This window comes from Dipodomys merriami, unplaced genomic scaffold, assembly GCF_024711535.1.
Source record: "Dipodomys merriami isolate MVZ:Mamm:240054 unplaced genomic scaffold, mDipMer1.0.p SCAF_59, whole genome shotgun sequence".
NCBI lineage: Eukaryota > Metazoa > Chordata > Mammalia > Rodentia > Heteromyidae > Dipodomys > Dipodomys merriami.
The window spans coordinates 6,650,001-6,670,200 of NW_027206168.1; the positions used below are offsets into that span (position 1 = coordinate 6,650,001).

The window sequence follows — 20,200 nt, forward strand, 5'->3', positions numbered from 1 at the left end:
GCAAAAGTCACCACAAAAGTGAGATGTAGGGCATTTTTCATCCTTGCTTTTGGTTGCTTACATAAAATAAGCAATGGATACAATAATTCCTGTAAAAGAAAACCATGAAAAAAATATGCAAGAGTGCCAGAACTTAGGGTGGTATATTGTCAGAACTGAGAAGCAACGATGTGCTTGTGGAAAATTTTGAGGGTAATTCTGTCCTCTTATGCTCATTTCAGAGCTTACCCACTACCTGAATAAAATGTTATTGGGCTTACATTAAAATCATTACCAGGAGATTTCTGGATAAATTACAGAATTTTTGACAAAACCTTAGTCACATGGAGAACATGATCTGGATTATAGTTACTTCTCTAGATGTAAATACATAAATAAAAAAGTAAGAACAGGGCTGGGAAGGTGGCTCAGTGGTAGAGCACTTGCTTTGCAAGCATGAGGCCCTGGGTTCGATTCCTCAGCACCACATAAGCAAAAAGAAAAAAGCCGGAAGTGGTGCTGTGGCTCAAGTGGTAGAGTGCTAGCCTTGAGCTGAAGAGCTAAGGGACAGCGCCCAGGCCTAGAGTTCAGGCCCCACTACCGGACCCAAAATAAATAAATAAAGTAAGTAAGTAAGTAAGAACAGGGCTGGGAAGGTGGCTCAGTGGAAGAGCGCTTGCCTTGCATGCATGAGGCCCTGGGTTCGATTCCTTAGCACCATGTAAGCAAAAAAGAAAAAAGCCGGAAGTGGCGCTGTGGCTTAAGTCTAGAGTGCTAGCCTTGAGCTGAAGAGCTGAGGGACAGCGCCCAGGCCCAGAGTTCAGGCCTCACGACTGGACCAAAAAAAAAAGGGGGGGGCCTGTGCACTGTTTCTGTTTCTGAGCTTTTTTGCTCAAGGCTGGCACTCTACCACTTGAGTCACAGCCCTACTTTCAGCTTTTGGGTGGCTAATTGTAGATGGAAAGTCTCATGGACTTTCCTGCCTGAGCTGTCTTTGAAAAGCTTTTCTCTTCAGATCTGAGCCTAGTGAGCAGCTAGGATACAGGTATGAGCTATGAGCATCTGGCTATCAGATGCTCATGGCTTATGCCTATAATCCTAGCTGAGGCTGAAAACTACAGGACTGAGGTTGAAAGCCAACTTAGAGGAGTTCTCAAGTTAGCTCAATTGGTACCAGCCATGAGCAGACAAATCAGATGAGAGTTTTAAGCCACAGTGTAGGGGTGGGGAAGAGGAAGAAAAAATACTGTTCATGTGTGTTCCTTCTGAACTAGGATCTCTGGATGATGGCATTGGAGACGTGTGTTTTATCAAGCTCTTAGAGCCCACATCAGGGCTACTACAATGGTAACTGCTTCTCTGGATAGCAAGAAGGCAGTAGATGTTAATCTTCTGGGTAGTTTGCTTTACCAACATGGCCTCTTTGCATTATGCAAAGGGAAATGTTTTAGTTATGTAACATTTCTTGGCATTCTTATCCACTTGATAGTTTATAGCATGTTTAAGTTCTATAGTTTACTTGTTAGGTGAAAATTATGTCCTTGAGAGTTTTGATGAAATTTTTATTTTTCCACAGAACTGAACAAAAATCCAGTGGAAGGCTTTTCAGCAGGTTTAATAGATGATAATGACCTCTACCGATGGGAAGTCCTTATTATTGGTCCTCCAGATACCCTTTAGTAAGTATAATGGAATTGACATCTTCAAACACAAGTGCTTTTAATTAACTAAAATGAAAACTTAAACAATCTGAAATGAAAATTATTTTTTAAGGAGCAGACGAATTGGCTATGTCCAGTATCATTTGTGATATATTTGATTATGTGTTGATTTTTTGTTTTGTTTTGTACTCTCTTTGAAACTGTTTAAACTTTTGCTTGATAATTGAGAAGTCAATATAAAGGTGCCAACACAGTTTCCTGGGCATTTGTTTGTAACTTTTGGTTAGATGACTATAGAACCTGGAAAAGGTATTGCTTCTACTGATACATAACATATACTGTTGTATAAGTGTGTGTATATATACATGTATTGTTATTGAATATATTGAGTTTGTTGGAAACTTCATCTGTACTATCAACTTTAGTTAAAAAATGTATTGCAAGCTGTGCACCGATGGCTCACCCCTGTAATCCTAGCTATTCAGGAGTTTGAGATCTGAGGATCGAGGTTCAGAGACAGCCCAGGCAGGAAAGTCTATGAGACTCTAATAAACCACCAGAAAACCGAGGTGGCACTGTGGTTCAAGGGGTAGAGTGCTCACTCGCTTTGAACTGAAGAGCTCAGGGACAGTGCCCAGGCCCAGAGTTCAAGCTCCACAACCAAAAAAAAAAAAAAGGTGTTGCAGCTTTTAAAGTATTTTAAAAAGCATTGTAGTATTACGCATTTGAGTGGGCATGTACGAAAATGAATAGCCATATTGGTTTAGAAAAAAACTCACTTTCCTATTTTTACGGTAATAATATACTGCACCAAACAAGTAAAGAACTAGGTGCCGGTGCACATGTTTTATACACCTCAGTACTTGGGAGACTCAGATCTAGAAACTGATATTTGGAGTCAGCCCTGCAAGACAAATCTGAGAGACTACTATCTCCAAATAACCAGCAAATAGCCAGGAGTGTGATAGAGGTCTAGCCGTGAGAGAAAAAGCCAAGTAAGAATGAGAGGCCCTGAATTCAAGCCCCCAGTACCAGTAAAATAAAAATAAGTTGAAAGTTTTGTCTACATGGATTGATTACAGAAATAAGTAAATTATTTAAGGCACAGAAATTAGGAGGCCAACTTTGCTTTAGTTGTTTTTCTGATGGGATGTTGAGATTTTGCCCAGGCCTGCTCTGGATCACAATCTTCCTAACCTATTATGTATCCTGTTATGTAGCTGGGATTACTGGCACAAACCACTTCGCCTGCCTCTGGAGAGATTATTATTTTTTTTTTTTATTGTGAGAATACTGTACAGAGGAGTTACAATTACATGGGCAAGATAACGAGTACATTTCTTATCAAGCATTGTTGCCTCCTCCTTGTTTCCCCTTCCCATCCCTTGAGAGATTATTATTACTACTACTATTATTATTATTTTGGTGCAGGTACTTGGGCTTGAACTACTCAGGGTCTGAGCCGTAATCCCTTAGCTAAAGGCTGGCACTCTGTCAATTGAACCACAGCTTCACTTCTGCCCTTTTGCTGGCTAATTGGAACTAAGAGTCTATGGACTTTCCTGTCTTAAATAGCATCAAACCATGATCCTTGGATCTCAAGCCTGCTGAGTAGCTAGGATTACAGTCATGTGCCCAGCTCCTAAAGGGAATTTTTTTGTTTGTATGTATGTATGTATGTATGTATGTATTTATTTATTTATTTATTGCCAGTCCTGGGGGCTTGAACTCAGGGCTTGGGCACTGTTCCTGAGCTCAAGACTCTCATTCTACCATTTGAGCCACAGCACCATTTCTGGCCTTTTCTGTTTATGTGGTACTGAGGCATCAATCCCATGCATGCCAGGCAAGCACTGTATCACTAAACCACATTCCTAGCCTCCTAGAGGGAATTTTTAAGATCTATTTTAGTCATTCTCTAATTGAGATTCCACAGAGTACTTACTAAGAAAAAGATGTTTGTGACCCTAACTGTATGAATGGAGACTGGGCACTGTACCTGAGCTCTTTTTGCTCAAGGCTAGCACTCTACCATTTTGAGCCACACGGTGCTGCTTCTGGTTTTTGTTTTTTTTTTGTTGTTGTTGTTTTTGTTTTTTTGGTCGGTCACGGGGCCTGAACTCTGGGCCTGGGCACTGTCCCTCAGCTCTTCAGCTCAAGGATAGCCTTCTACCATTTGAGCCACAGTGCCACTTCTGGCTTTTTCTGCTTATGTGGTGCTGAGGAATTGAACCCAGGGCCTCATGCATGCTCTGGATTCCCTTTTTATCAAGCCAGTTCACATTATTTGCTTCCTTCAGAATTTCATAAAGTGATTGATAGTTTATTAAAGAGGCTGTTTTGAGATAAATTATCTGCAGAGAATCCAGATTACTCATGTCCTGTTGTTTTATGTTTTTTTTGTTGTTGTTGTTTTTTTTTTTTTTTTGTCGGTGGTGGGGTTTGAACTCTGGGCTTGGGCACTGTCCCTCAGCTCTTCAGCTCAAGGCTAGAGCTCTACCACTTGAGCTGCAGCGCCACTTCCAGTTTTCTGGTGGTTTATTGGAGATAAGAGTTTCTCAGACTTTCTTGCCCAGGCTGGCTTTGAACTGTGATCCTGAGATCTTAACCTCCTGAGTAGCTAGGATTACAGGCGTGAGCCACTGGCGCCCAGCTTATGTATTTGTTTTAATAATTGTATACTTACACATAAGGACTTACATGCAAGAACCTGTTTTTGTTTTTCTAGTGAAGGTGGTGTTTTTAAGGCTCATCTCACTTTCCCGAAGGATTATCCTCTCCGGCCACCTAAAATGAAATTTATTACAGAAATCTGGCACCCAAATGGTGAGTTTTTCTTTCACATTTGCATATTTGAAATGTCATTAACAATTTCAAATTTAGTAAGAATGATGTAGTTTTTAGTGAATTGTTCTGGAATTTTCCTTTAACTTTTACAGGGTTTATTATGTAAACATGGCCTTATATTAGCTTCTTTTTTTATTTTTATTTTTGTGCTGGTCCTGGGGCTTAAAACTCAGAGCCTGGACACTGTTCCTAAGCTTTTTTTGCTCTCGGATAGTGCTTTACCACTTGAGCTCAGCTCAAGTTAACTGAGGAGAAGAGTTTCAAGGACTTCCCTGCCCGGGGCTCACTTTGAACCATAATCCACAAATCTCAGCCTCCTGGATTATAGTCATGAGTTACTGATACCTGTCAATATTAGCTTCTTTTATTTGGGGGAGCCAGGATGTACTGGGGTTTGAACTTAGGGCTTCAGCCTTTGCTGTGCAGGCACTCTACAATTTGAACTATTCTGTTGGTTACTTTTTGAGATAGGGTCTTAATTTATGCCCAAGCTAGCCTGAGTGATGGTACTCCTGTTTGTGCTTTTCCATGTCACTGTAATGATGTGCATGCACCACCATTTCCAGCTGTTGGTTGAGTTGAAGTCTGTGAATTTTTGTTCTACCTGGTCTTAAATCTTAGTCATTCAATCTTCAACTACCTGAATACCTAGGATTACAGACTTTGAGTAACTCTGCCTTCTGCTTGTATTGACAGGAGCATTGTCAGGGATCACATGGAATAGGTTATTGTGCCCTCTACTACTATTCAATTTGCTTGTATTAGGTATACAGAGGGGAATTTCATTGTTAAAATTCTGCATGTTGGGGCTGAGAAGGTGACTCAGTGGTAGAGTGCGTGCCTTGCCTACATGAGGTCCTGGGTTCAATTCCTCAGCACCACATAAGCAGAAAAAGCTGGCAGTGGTGCTATGGCTCAAGTGGTAGAGCACTAGCCTTGAGCTGATTAGCTAAGGGACAGTGCTCAGGCCCTAATCTGAGCAGTAGCCTTGATCTGAGGAGCTGAGGGACAGCGCTCAGGCCCAGAGTTCAGGCCCATGACCCGACCAAAAAAAAAATCTGTATGTTCCAAATCTGACTCCTCCATCATTTTTCACCTTTCCAAAATAATTTCAACAGGTTTCTTTGTTCCGTTTTCTTAAGTGCAATCTTTTTTTTTTTTTTTTTTTGCAGGGGAAGGGGGTGGGAGGAGAGTGCCATTTCTTGGATTTAAACTCAGGGCCTGAGTTGTCCCTGAATTTTTTTTCTTTTCTTAATGCTACTGTGGCTACTCTGTGAACCGTAGCTCCACTTCCGGCTTTTTGATGGTTAATTGGAGATAAGAGTCCCATAAACTTTCCTGCTTGATTTTGCTTCAAGCCATGATGCTCAGATTTCAGCCTCTTAAAATCTATCCTGAAATCCTCTAGGATTATAGGTATGAGTCACCAGCATCTAGCCATATACATTCCCCCCCTCAATTTTTGTTTTTATTATGAAGGTTACAGCTATATAAGATAGGTAAAGAGTACATTTCTTTTTTTTTTTTGTCTGGTCGTGGGGCCTGAACTCTGGGCCTGAGCACTGTCCTTCAGCTCTTCAGCTGAAGGCTAGCGCTCTACCACTTGAGCCACAGCGCCACTTCCGGCTTTTTCCTTTTTGCTTATGTTGTGGTGCTGAGGAATTGAACCCAGGGCCTCAGGCATGCAAGGCAAGCACTCTACGACCGAGCTACCTTCCCAGCCCCAAGAGTACATTTGTTTTCTGGACTATGTCACTCTTTCCCTCCTTCTCCCAGTTTTTCCCTTGTATTCCCAGCCACAAGTTTTATTGGAGAGGAAATATATGGAAAAACATTAAAAATACATGAGTTTTTACTTTTTTATTTTTATTTATGTATTTATTTTGTCAGTTGTGGGGCCTGAACTCTGGGCCTGGGCCCTGTCCCTCAGCTCTTCAGCTCAAGGCTAGCACTCTACCACTTGAGCCACAGTGCCATTTGCGGCTTTTACTGCTTATGTGGTGTTGAGGAATCAAACCCAGGGCCTCATGCATGCAAGGCAAACATTCTACCGCTTAGCCACCTTTCTAGCCATGAGTTTTTATTTGGAATAATCAGTTACCAAATTTCACATATAGAATTTGAAAAGCATCAGTATAGAAAAAAAATCTTGAAGGAAGTAGCAATATGATCATTTTATATTTCTTTTGGTTATACACATGTATAGAATTCCTTTTAAGTGTTACTTGGTATAATAGGTATTAAGAACATTCTCTCTCTCTTTTTTGGGGGGTGGGAGGATCCGGTCGTGGGGCCTGAACTCTGTGCCTGGGTGCTGTCCCTCAGCTCTTCAGCTCAAGGCTAGCACTCTACCACTTGAGCCACAGCACCACTTCTGGCTTTTTTCTTTTTGCTTATATGGTGCTGAGGAATCGAACCCAGGGCCTCATGCATGCAAGGCAAGCACTCTACCACTGAGCCACCTTCCCAATCCCAGAACATTCTCATTTTTAAAAAAAAGAAACTGATCTTAAAATGGAAAATCAGGGTCTAAATTAGGAAAATCAGGATCTAAATTAGGGATAATTTGTGTGTGTATGCATGTGTGCCAGTCCCAAGGCTTGAGCTTTTTTTTTTTTTTTCTCAAGGTTAGTACTCTACCACTTAATCTGGCCTTTTTGGTAGTTAATTGGAAGTCAGGCTCTCATGGACTTGCTGGCTTTGAACTTGGATCCTCAGATCTCAGCCTCCTCAGTAGCTTGGATTACAGGCTTTAACCACTAGTGCACAGCACAAGGCTAATACTTTAATTTCTATAAATGGATCTTTAATTGATTTCTGCTGCTAAAATTCTGTACATTTAGTGTTACATTTTTCAGAGAAAATGACTTGGAAAAATTTTCTTTTTTTTTTTTTCTTTTTTTCTTTTTTTCTTTTTTTTTTGTGCCAGTTTTGGAGCTTGAACTCAGAGCCTGAACACTGTTCCTGAGCTGCTTTTTGCTCAAGGCTAGCACTCTACCACTTGAGCCACAGCACTACTTCCAGCTATTTCTGTTTTATGTGGTACTGAGTAATGGAACCTAGGGCTTCATGCATGCTAGGCAAGCACTCTACTGCTAAGCCACATTGCCAGCCCCCCAAATTCTTATTTTCTAATAAAAGCAGTAAAGAATACCTTATATTTTTTGATAAAATAATAATGTTGTGGTATTATTTTTAATTTTGATTGTTTCTATTAATTAATCGATTTTACTAGGGATGTAAATAGGTTAATTCCTTAAGTACAGAAAAGCTGATGTATAAAACATTGGAAACATGAGCCTTACGTGTTACATTAATTTCTGTACTCCCTAACCAGTTACATTTGGTATTCAGTAGGCATTCAAAAGTATTTATTAGATTAATATCACAGAATTTTTTTTTTTTTGTCGGCCGTGGGGCTTGAACTCTGGGCCTGGGCGCTGTCCCTCAGCTCTTCAGCTCAAGGCGAGCGCTCTACCACTTGAGCTACAGCGCCACTTCCTTTATTAGATTAATAGAGTAGTTGTGTGCACATGTATGTGTAATTCTGGTAACTAAGTGTTCTGTTTATTCTGATGTGTAAAAGTGAAAATAAAAAGAACCATACATGTTTAGAAATTTATTAGGCTCTACATAGAATAAGTTTGGAATGAAAAATACATCAATACTGCTTCTGATTACTTATGCAAGTTGAAAATATGGTTAAAGATTTTTCCCATGGACATTTTTTTTATATCTCCTTGAGGTAAAGATAGTCTCCTGTTACTACTCAAGTGAATATATACTTGTGATTTGAATTTTAAAAAATGTTTATAGTAAAGAGGCTCAATGAATTTTCATGGGCATTTGACATGCTCTTTATGTGAATTTGAATACTCAATTTTCCTCACATGAATTTTTATTTTTAGGTGATTTTAAAAATACATTGCTACATTTTCTTAGAAAAATTTGTCAATTAGCAATTCAAACCAAGATGGTGGTTCACACCTGTAATTCTAGTATCTGGGAGACTGAGGTAGTAGGATATGAGTTTGGGGTCAGCCTTAGCTACATAGCAAAACTTTGCTCTCAAACAGACAAAATGCAGCAATAACAAAAACTAAGTTAGTGTTGAAACTATTAGAAACTCATTTTGCCATATTTTGGTTAATTTTTGTTCTGTGCCTATACTGGGGCTTGATCCTCATCAGGGCCTGGGTGCTGACCCTTAGCATTTTTGCTTAAGGCTAGCACTCTGCTACTTGAGTCACAGATCTACTTCCTTCCTGCTTTTTGGTTTTTCCTCTTCTTCCTCCCTCCCTCACTCCCTCTTTGGCTCCAACCCTCCCTGACCCTTTCTTTTCTCCCTCCCCTCCCTCCTCCTCCTCTACCACCATCTTCCCTGGACTGTGACTCAGGACTTCAGGATCTTTATTGGCTTTCTTATTCATGGATAATGCTTTACTACTTGAGCTGTGCCTCTATTCTGGCATTTTGCTGGTTAATTGTAGACAGATTCTCACAGACTTCCCTGCCTGGGAAAGCTTCAAAAGTATGATTCTCAGTCTGGGAATGTGGCTTAGTGGTAGAGCACTTGCTTGCCTAGCATGAATAAAACTCTGGGTTCAATTCCTTAGTACCACATAAACAGAAAAGGTTGGAAGGGGCACTGTGGCTCAAGTGATAGAGTGCTAGCCTTGAGCAAAAGAACTCAGGGACAGTGCTGGGACCTAGGTTCAAGCCCCAGGACTGACAAAAAAAAGAAAAAAGAAAGTCTCAGCTTTCAGAGTAGCTGAGATTATAGGCATGAGTCATCAGTGCTGACTCAGATTCCAAGGCTTAATATTTTGTAATAATAATGCTTTATATAGGTACTCTGTGGATTTGAAATATAACTATATATAACCAAACTAGTGATTTAAGTGACTTTTGCCTCTCTACTTTTGCAGTTGATAAAAATGGTGATGTTTGCATTTCTATTCTTCATGAGCCTGGGGAGGATAAATACGGTTATGAGAAGCCAGAGGAACGCTGGCTCCCTATCCACACTGTGGAAACCATCATGATAAGTGTCATTTCCATGTTAGCAGACCCCAATGGAGACTCACCTGCTAATGTCGATGCTGCGGTAAGATGGCCTTCCCTCTTCACCCTTTCTTTTCTTAATACAATTCAACTTGATATTGAATATATATTCTTATTTCCTAAGCCTTTTAAACAAGTGAAGCGGGCTGATGCCAGTGGCTCAAGCCTGTAATCCTAGCTATTCAGGAGGCTGAGATCTGTGGATCGTGGTTCAAAGCCAGCATGGGCAGAAAAGTCCTTGAGACTCTTATCTCCAATAAACCACTAGAAAACTCGAAGTGGCACTGTGGCTCAAGTGGTAGAGTGCTCGCCTGGATCTGAAGAGCTGAGAGATAGCGCCCAGGCCCAGAGTTCAAGCCCCATGACCGACAAAAAAAAAAGATGTAAACTGACCTCAGAATTTGAAATGTAGGGTAGCGTGATGTGTAGAATAAAAATGTAGAGTTTTTATGTAAGATACAAGAGAAGGAAAAACGGGATCTACGAAACAGCTAGAAAACAATGAAGAACTTTTTAAGTTGTTGAGATTGTGAGTGTTGAGTGCTTGCTTAGTATGTGCAAGGGTCTAGGTCCAGTTCCTAGCACTGCAAAAAAAATTATCAGCATAGAAATGGAATGACAAGCCAGGTGTCTGTGGCTCACGTCTCTAATCCTAGTTACTTAGGAGGCTGAGATTTGAGGATTGTGGTTTAAAGCCAGCCCAGGCAGGAAATTCTGAGACTCTGATCTCCAATAAACCACTCAAAAAACAGAAGTGGCACTGGGGCTCAAATGGTAGAGCACTTGTCTTAAGCTGAAGAGCTGAGGAATAGTGCCAAGGCCCAGAGTTCAAGCCCCATGACCAACCAAAAAAAAAAAAAAATGGAGTGACAAAGGGTGAACATCAGGGGTACTCACTGTTGAAAATGAACTATACAACTTGTGTCCAGGGATGGGAGGGAAAAACTGGGAGAGTGAAGGAAGAGGTTACATTGTCCAAAAAGAAATTTATTCTTTACCTGATGTATGAAATGGTAACCTTTTTAAAATACTAATACTTTTTTTTTTTTAAGATCAGATTAAAATACCTGTTAGATTTTTTTTTGGGGGGGGGAGTAAATCACATGGTAACTAAAAACCAAATAGTAGATACACAAAAGATAAAAAGATCAGCATGTATTATTTGAGACAATCACATAAGCAAACAGCATGACAGAAGGAAACAAAGGATCTGTTAAACAACCCAAAACAATGAACACTATGGCAGCAGCAAATCTGTGTTTCCAGTTAGGGTCTGAGAACTCCTGTAGATTCTACCAACGGTTGGCTCCTCCTAAATAAGATTCTGAGCCTGCTACTAGCTGCCTTCCTTATCTTCTTCTCGATCCCATTTCTTTCCTTTCTCTTATTTTATTTTTTGTTTTGTCAATCCTGGGACTTGAACTCTAGGCCTGGGCTCTGTCCTTCATTTCTTCAGCTCAAGGCGAGCCCTCTACTACTTGAGCCTACAGCACCATTTTTGGTTTTCTGAGTGATTTATTGGAAATAAGAGTCTCAGGGAGTTTCCTGCCTGGGCTGGCTTCAAACTACAATCCTCAGATTTCAGTACCTAGGATTACACTAGTGAGCCACCACGCCCAGCTTTTCTTTCCCTTCTCCTCACATCCCAATGTCTCCCACTCCCCCACGTCCCCATCCTCCCCCTCCCCCCCATTGGGGAGCTTGAACTCTGGGCTTGGGCGCTGTCCCTGCACTCGTCAGCTCAAGGTGAGCGCTCTACCACTTGAACCACAGTGCCAACTTCCGGTTTTCTAGTGGTTTATTGGAGATAAGAGTCTCATGGACTTTCCTGCCCGGACTGGTTTTGAACCGGCATCCTCAGATCTCAGCCTCCTTAGTAGCTAGGATTACAGGCATGAGCCACGGGCACCCGGCTCTTTCCCTTTTTAAGTTGACTTCCTACTTGGCTTACATACTTCATCCTACTGTAATGCCTTGTGGTATTTTCATGATTGAATGTTTGTTTATAGGAGGAAAATAAAATTTACACAGAACTTAGTATTATTGCTGATGGGAAAGGTGCTACTATACTCCGTTTTAAGTGACCTGTTCTTTTCTCCACTCTTGATTTCTTTAGGTTCTTTTTCTTCATTCTTACTCTTTTGAAATGTTGTTGCATGAACTTTTTAATTTTCCATTCTTGTATATGGTATATCCTTTTTGAGTTTGAGGATTCAGGAAATTTTTCCTTTATTTATTTTGAGAATCACCTCAGTTTTAATCTCTCCTTTTTTGAGCTTGTTTTAGTTATCACCTAGATTGATCCCTTAAGAGCAGTAAGAGATGTTGATTTTGTAGATGTTAACATGTGCTCAGTGCAAGGCATTAAACATACGTCTTCCTTGTGTGTGACAAGCATGGTAGAGTGCTACTACCAAGCCACATCTTCATCCCATTAGAGTCAGGTTTGGAGTTTTCTGTGGATTTTGTATTTTTAGATTAAAATCTGTGTTCTTTCTCTATCAAACTCATTATATAATGCATTTAGTAGGTCTTAAATGTTTAAAGTTTTAAAAGATTATTTTACAAGGTCTCTTTCTCTGAAGTTAGTGTCTTTTGTATTTTCTTGTCTGTTGCAGAACTCTCAAAGCCTTCTACATGGCTGTCCCATTCATTATTTAGTGAGGGTGATCCAGGTGCCAGTGGGTACACCTGTAACCCTAGCTATGAGATATGAGGACCACTGTTTGAAGCCAGCCTAGGCAGGAGAGTCTGTTAAACTCCTATCTCCAGTGAAGCACCAGAAAAGCTGGAAAGTGGAACTGTGGCTCAAATAGAGTACTACTAGCCTTGAGCAAAAAAGCTCAGGGACAGTGCTCTGTGTCCAAGCCCCAGGAACAACACAAAAAAGAAAAAAGAAGTGAGGGTTAGGAAAATCAGATCAGAAATTAAGGATGAGTGAGTGGCAACCCAGAAGATAAAGGTTGGGTAAAGAGGGATAAATAAAGGAGTAATTACTTGCATTACCAATGTACATACTAGTTTCTCTAGCTATAGTATAGTATATAGTATAGTATTTTTCTTTTTCATTTTTTTTTTTTCTTTTTTTGGTCTGTCAGTCGTGGGGCCTGAACTCTGGGCCTGGACACTGTCCCTCAGCTCTTTAGCTCAAGGCTAGCACTCTACCACTTGAGCCATAGCACCACTTTCAGCTTCTTCTGCTTATGTGGTGCTAAGGAATCAAACCCAGGCCTCATGCATGCAAGGCAAGCACTCTACCACTGAGCCACCTTCCCAGCCCAGCTGTAGTATTCTTTAATATATATATATATATATATATATATATATATATATATATATATATATGTACATTCTACAAATTATTTTTGGAAAGCTTAAGTTTTGGATATAGGTAGAGGGGAAATGTTACTTTTTATATGTAATAGCATAATTTTGCAAAAGGTTTTGTTGTGATATTTACATTTGCACGTGAGATACTTTGATCAAATTTACCCCATTTATTGGTTTTTTGGGCGGGTGGGGTGTAGGGTATTATTACTGATTTAATTCAGCCTCTCATTTGCTAGGCAGGTGCTCTACCACTTGAGCCACAATTTTTTTTTGTGTCCAGTCATGGGGCCTAAACTCTGGGACTGGGCGCTGTCCCTCAGCTCTCCAGCTCAAGGCTAGCATTCTACCACTTGAGCTACAGCGCCACTTCCAGCTTTTCTTTTTGCTTATGTGGTGCTGAGGAATCGAATCCAGGGCCTCAGGCATGCAAGGCAAGCGCTCTACCACTGAGCCACCTTCCCAGCCCCTTGAGCCACAATTTTTGCACTGATAATTTTAAGGTAGGGTCTTTATGCTTGGTGGCCTAGGCTAAAATCTTCCTACTATTGCTTCCCTATGTTGCTAGGCTTGACAGGCATGTACTGCTACATCTAGCCATTAGTTGAGAATTGTCTTTCAAACTTGGTTTGCTTTCAAAAATGGCTTGGAACCTGAGATCTCCTTATCTTCACCCCAAGTAGCTAAGACAACAGGCTTAAGCCATTGTATCCCTCTACGTGAAACTGTTTTCAGCCCCATTTCTGGTCCCTTGTCAGATTTGCTACTGAAATGTTGTAGTAGTAGTAGTAGTAGTAGTAGTAGTAGTAGTAGTAGTAGTAGTAGTTGTTGCTGCCGCCATTCCTGAGGTTTGAATTTAGTTAGGGTTTGGACAATTTGAGTTTTTCTGCTCAAGACTAGTGTTCTACTACTTGAGCTAAAGCTCCACTTCTGTCTTTTCTGGTGCTTAATTGGAGGTAAAAGAGTCATAGATCTTCCTGCCCAGGCTGGCTTTGAGCCTTAATCTTCTGATCTCAGTCTCTTGAGTAGCTAGGATTATAGGCATGAACCACTGGTACCTGCCTTGTAATTAACAAATTTTAATTTCTTTCTTTTTTCTTTTGTTGGTTGTGGGGCTTGAACTCTGGGTCTGGGTGCTGGCCCTCAGCTCTTCAGCTCAAGGCTAGCACTCTACCACTTGAGCCACAGCACCACTTCTGGTTTTCTGGTGGTTTATAGGAGATTAGAGTCTAAGGACTTTTCCTGCCTGGGCTGGCTTTGAACCAGGATCCTCAGCCTCTTGAGTAGCTAAGATTATAGGTGTGAGCCACCAGGGCCCAGCTTTCTTTTTTTTTTCTTTTTTTTTTTTTTCAGTGGGAGGTTACTGGGGATTGATTGAATTTAGGCATCCGTTTGAGACACATCTGTCCTCAGTGTAGGGTTTTATTTCGTGTTATTTTTCTTCCTTTGTTCTGGTTCTATTGAGAATTTCCTAGGATGTTACTTCTTCCCTGCTGGATATTTTAATTTTCTGCTATCTGATTTTAATTTTCTACAAATCCTATATTATTATTGGATTGCTTACTTGCAGTTTTCTTTAATATTGAGGATTTGTGTGTGTGTGTGTGTGAGAGAGAGAGAGAGAGAGGAGAGAGAGAGAGAGAGAGAGAGATTTTGACAGGTAGGCAGGCAGACTAATTGACTTGACTTTGCCTTTGGCTTGAAGTCAGGGCCTGGCATTGTCCCTTGGCTTTTCTGCACAAGACTAATGGTCTACCACTTCAACCATGACTCCGCTTTCAAGTTTTTGGGGATGAATTGCAGAGTTTCACAGACTTTCTTGGCCTGAAACCTTGATCTTCAGATATCAGCCTTCTGAGTATCTAGGATTACAGGCATTGAACACCTGGCAGATATTTTTATTATTTTATTTTATTTTTGTTTTTGCCGGTCATGGGGCTTGAACTCGCTCATAGGGCTTGAACTCTGGGCCTGGGCGCTGTCCTTCAGCTCTTCAGCTCAAGGCTAGTGCTCTGTAACTTGAGCCACAGTGCCACTACTGGTTTTCTGGAGGTTTTATTGGAGATAAGAGTCTCCTGGAAGCCGGGCACTGGTGGCTCATGCCTGTAATCCTAGCTACTCAGGAGGCTGAGATCTGAGGATCATGGTTCAAAGCCAGCCGGGGCAGGAAAGTCTGTGAAACTCTTATCTCCAATTATACCAGAAAACCAGAAGTGGGACAGCGCCCAAGCCCAGAGTTCAAGCCCCATGACCGACCAAAAAAAGAGTCTCATGAACTTTCCTGGCTGAGCTGGCTTTGAACTGAGATACTCAGAACTCAGCCTCCTGAGTAGGTAGGTTTACAGGCATGAGCCACCAGTGCTGCGCTTATTATTTTTTTAATTATTATTTTTGTCCTGGGTCTTGAATTCTGGTCCTCGGCCCTGTTTCTGAGCTCTTCAGCTCAAGGCTAGTGCTCTACCACTTGAGCCACAGGGCCACTTTGGGTTTTCTGAGGGTTAATTGGAGATAAGTTTCATGGACGTTCCTGCCCAGGTTGGCATTGAAACACAATCCTCAGCTCTCATCCTCCTAAGTAGCTAGAATTACATGCCTGAGCCACCACCTGTTACTACTACTACTACTACTACTACTACTACTACTACTACTCTTATTATTATATTTATTTTTTGCCAGTCCTGGGGAGTGCATTCAGCGCCTGGGCACTGTTCCTAAGCTTCTTTCTTAAGGCTAGCACTTGACCACTTGGGCCACAGAGCCACTTCCAGCTTTTTCTATTTATGTGGTACTGAGGAATTGAACCCTGGGCTTCATGCATGCTAGGCAAGTGCTCTACCACTAAGCCACCTTCCCAGGCCCTTAACATTTTTTAAAAAATATAACCACTCAGGGCTGATAAGGTGGCGCTGTGGCTCAAGTGGTAGGGTGCTAACCTTGAGCTGAAGAGCTGAGATACAGCGCCCAGGCCCAGAGTTCAGGCCCCACAACCTGACCCCCCCCCAAAAAAAAATATATATATATATATAAAATCACTCTAATAGGGTCTCAGGAAAACAGAGATAAACATACATTTTATGCTGTATTGAATTCCTTTGCATGCCCAAAGTGCATGGCCCATCAGATTGTAGCTGTCTTAGCTAGTCCTGTCTTTTTCTCCATCATCCACCAGTCTAACCTTTGCCCAGAAAGTACTCCTGTTCAGTCTTACTCAGTTCACAGAAAATGACAGTCATATTACAGGTCTTAAACTTCTTTCTACTCTTCTACTGTTGTGACTGTTGCTAATGTATACATTACTATAATACTTCCTTTTAGTCTTCCTGCTCCTAGCCTTCATTCTCATTACATTTAGGTTTTTTTTCCCTTTTTTTTTGTTGTTTTAAGATCTGATTTTTTCCTGAAATGTCCTTCCTTTTTGACAAAAATTGCCCTTTTTGTCCTTTTGCTTAAGAATGAAAAGGTGGCCATTGGGAGTCAAGGCAGAAGCATCTTGAAGTTGAGGCTAGCCTAGGGGATATAATACAGCAAGACTATGTCTTTTTTTTTTTTTTTTTTTTTTAAAGAGGAATCCTAGCTACTCAGGAGACAGATCTGAGGATCGCCATTCAAAGCCAGCCAGGTCAGGAAAGTCTGTGAGACTCTGATCTCCAGTAAACCACTCAGAAAACCAGAAGTGGTGCAGTAGCTCAAGTAGTAGAGTGCTAGCCTTGAGCTGAAGAGCTGAGGGATAGCACCCAGACCCAGAATCCAAGCCCCATGACCGACCAAAAAAAAGAGGAGGCTGAGAAGGCAGCTCATACCTATAATCCTAGCCACTATTGAAGCTGAGAACCTAGAACTGTGGTTCAAAGTCAGTCTGGGCAGGAAAGTCCACGAGACTCTTTACAATTAACCACCAGAAACTGGAAGTGATGCTGTGGTTCAAGGTGGTAGAGCACTAGCATTGAGCAAAAGAGCTCAGGGACAATGCCCAGGCCCTGAGTTCAAGCCTTGTGACCAACAAAAATAAAGAAAAGAAAAATGAAGTTATTGCAGATAAAGCATTTCACTATAAATACTGTTGTTCTTCCTAAGCAAATTTATCATAAATTCCAAAAATTCCAAATGTCCTGTTTACATTCATATTTCCTTAGGTGTCTCTAAAATGTTCAAAACTCTTTTTCCAGGCTTGCCTGGTGATAATTGAAACTTCTTGATCCTCTGATCTGCATCAGTTTTGTCCAGAGTAATTTCTGTACATGTCAGCAGTATAGTTGACCACACAGTGTGTGTGTAATGATTGGCTTATTGATGTGTTTTGCTTTGAGGGCAAAAATTTCTTTTTAATCTCTTCCTTTGCAAGGGCAAGGATTGAAGATTTCTAATCTTTGCTGCCCCTAAATGGATGATATTCAAAGAAAGACAAAGAAACACGCTGGGCATTTTCGTGAGCATTTCCTGCTACCTACTTGCTGGTAAAATCAGCTCTGTTCTCATTGAAACTGTGCTGGTGCTGATATGTGTTCCATTTCCCTGTACTGGGAGGGACAGTGATACACCATCTCTTTGCCTCTTCTTTCCCACAGCTAGTACAGTACCATCTCACCTATATACCTGAAGGAGAAGACACTTTTTTGTCAACTTAATTTTCTTAATTTCCTGTAGAGGGATAGTCGCTAATCTTCAGATAATTAGAATGTCTTATTTGTAAATTGTAGCTTCTTTTTTAGTGCAACTAAATCTGTAATGGTGTTTTTTTTAATTTTAAAAGGGAATTTTTCCTGTAGAGATAATTAGCCTTGGTGATTCCTACTTGTATATCCCAGCAGTATCTTAAAAAAGTATTTTGACTTTTTCTTCCTCGTCGACTTAATTTATTATTATAAAGATAAGGTACAGAGTCAAGTAATGAGTATGTTTCCTTTTGTACAGTGTCTTCTGTTCTTCATTCTCTCCCAGTCCCTCCCTCTCATCTCTCTTCAGCTCTTCTGTGTCTTCCTGGTGACTCTTTAGTTCGTATTTCTTCTGTTTGATCCTAATAGGACTTGAGGTCTCTATGAAAAGTGCCTGTCATCAAGTAATCTAAGACCTTCCCTTCCCTCCCTTCCCCTCCCTCTCTCTTCAACTTTTTTGATACTTTAAAATGTCTTAATTACCAAAGGATTGTGTTCAAAATTAGGTGTTTGAGATTATAAGGAGTTTTTATAGTCACTTAATAATACCTTTTGTATCTACAGAAAGAATGGAGGGAAGACAGAAATGGAGAATTTAAAAGGAAAGTTGCTCGCTGTGTAAGAAAAAGCCAAGAGACTGCTTTTGAGTGACATTTATTAAACAGCTAGTAACTTCACTTATTTCAGGGTAAGTTTAAAATCAAATCATACTGCTCTTCTGCCTGTTGATAAGTAATTTCTGAGAACTGTGTGACTTAAGTATTTGAGCTATTTTCATTGGCTTCAATTTTTCTTTCTATAGTAATTTGTAATACTCAGTTGGCTCTCAGTGATGCAGTATAATCAGCTTATTTTTCTTCTTTATGCCACCCATCCATTTTAAGCTAAATAGTCTTTTTAAAAATAATTTTAGTGGGGGGGCTGGGAAGGTGGCTCAGTGGTAGAGTGCTTGCCTTGCAATGAATGAGGCCCTGGGTTCGATTCCTCAGCACCACATAAGCAAAAAAAAAAAAGAAAGAAAAAAAAGCCGGAAGTGGCACTGTGGCTCAAGTGGTAGAGCTGAGGAGCTGAGGGACAGCGCCCAGGCCCAAAGTTCAGGCCCCACATCCGGACCCCTCCCCCCCAAAAATAATAATTGTAGTGGGGAGCTGGGAAGGTGGCTCAGTGGTATAGTGCTTGCCTTGATGCATGAGGCCCTGGGTTCGATTCCTCACCACCATATAAGCAAAAAGAAAAAAGCCAGAAGTGGCGCTGTGGCTCAAGTGGTAGAGCGCTAGCCTTGAGCTGAAGAGCTGAGGGACAGCGTCCAGGCCCAGAGTTCAGGCCCCACGACCGGACCCCCCCCCCCCAAAAAAAAAAAAATAATTATAGTGGAAGCTGATGGCTCACGCCTATAGTCCTAGCTACTGAGGAGGTTGAGATCTGTGGATTGTGGTTCAAAGCCGGCCTGAGCAGTAAAGTTCATAGAACTCTTATCTCCAGTTAATCACCAGAAAACTGAAACTGTGGCGCTGTGGCTCAAGTGGTAGAGTGTTTGAGGTACAACACCCAGGCCCAGAGTTCAAGTCCCACAAAACCGAAAACCAAAATTGTATAGTGGTGGTCTGTTTCTTTTCACTGGGGGTTAAATTTCACATGATAACTGTGCTCTGGTTTATAACTGGTTTATTCCTCAATCCTAGGTACACCTGAGGCTGAGATTTGAGGATTTCAGTTCTTTTTTTTTTTTTTTTTTTTTTTTTTTTTTTTTTTTTTTTTTTTTTTGTTGGTCATGGGGCTTGAACTCTGGGCTTGGGCGCTGTCCCTGTGCTCTTCAGCTCAAGGCGAGCACTATACCGCTTGAGCCACAGTGCTACTAATGGTTTTCTAGTGGTTTATTTGAGATAAGAGTCTCACGGACTTTCCTGCCCGGGCTGGCTTTGATCTGCGATCCTCAGATCTCAGCCTCCTAAATAGCTAGGATTGCAGGCATGAGCCACCAGCACCTGGCTGGATTGCAGTTCCTCTGATGGCCAGCCCTGGGGATGGAAATCTGTTCTTGGGCGCTGTCCCTTAGCTCCTTTTTGCTCAAGGCTTAGCACCCTACTACTTGAGCCACACACATCTCCATTTCCAACTTACTACTAGTTAGTTGGAGAGATAAGAGTCTTGTGGACTTCGCTGTCTGGGTTGGCTTTGAACTGCGATCTTCAGATCTCAGCCTCCTGAGTAGCTAGGATTATAGGCATGAGCTACCAGCACCTAGCTAATAGTTCACTTTTCTTTCAGAAATCGAATCCTTATCTACACACACACACACTCTCTCTCTCTCTCTCTCTCTCTCTTTTAGTATTTATTTCCCTGTTGGGAGGCATATTTTTATGGAGTAAGATTTGTTTCTCTTTGTTTCATTTTACAGTGCTGAGAATTAAACTAAAGGCTTTGCACTTGATAGTCAGGTGCTCTAGCACTTGAGCCTCTGTCTTCAGTGATTATCTCTTAAAATGAGAGATAACACCAGGAACAGGCAATCATGAGCCTACTTCAGTTCTTGGTAATGAGTATTTATTAATTACCTGCAAAGATACTTGACTCCTTGGGAGGGAAAAGATATTTAATAATGCCTTAGATACATTTTCTAACCAACAGACCAGGTATTAACACCTAGAGAAGTTCAGAGTATCGATTTGA

The 20,200-nt window shown here is 41.1% G+C and overlaps 1 protein-coding gene across 1 annotated transcript in view; it reads left to right on the top strand.

Annotated features, from left to right (window-relative positions):
- Ube2g1 (ubiquitin conjugating enzyme E2 G1) overlaps positions 1–20,200 on the top strand; it is a 79,972-nt gene that overhangs the window by 52,536 nt on the left and 7,236 nt on the right. The window contains exons 2-5 of the mRNA XM_070001741.1: positions 1,556–1,658; positions 4,369–4,466; positions 9,416–9,594; positions 18,095–18,218. Of these exons, the coding sequence (XP_069857842.1) occupies positions 1,556–1,658; positions 4,369–4,466; positions 9,416–9,594; positions 18,095–18,181 (467 nt within the window). The 3' untranslated portion in view covers positions 18,182–18,218. The remainder of the gene's footprint in view (positions 1–1,555; positions 1,659–4,368; positions 4,467–9,415; positions 9,595–18,094; positions 18,219–20,200) is intronic.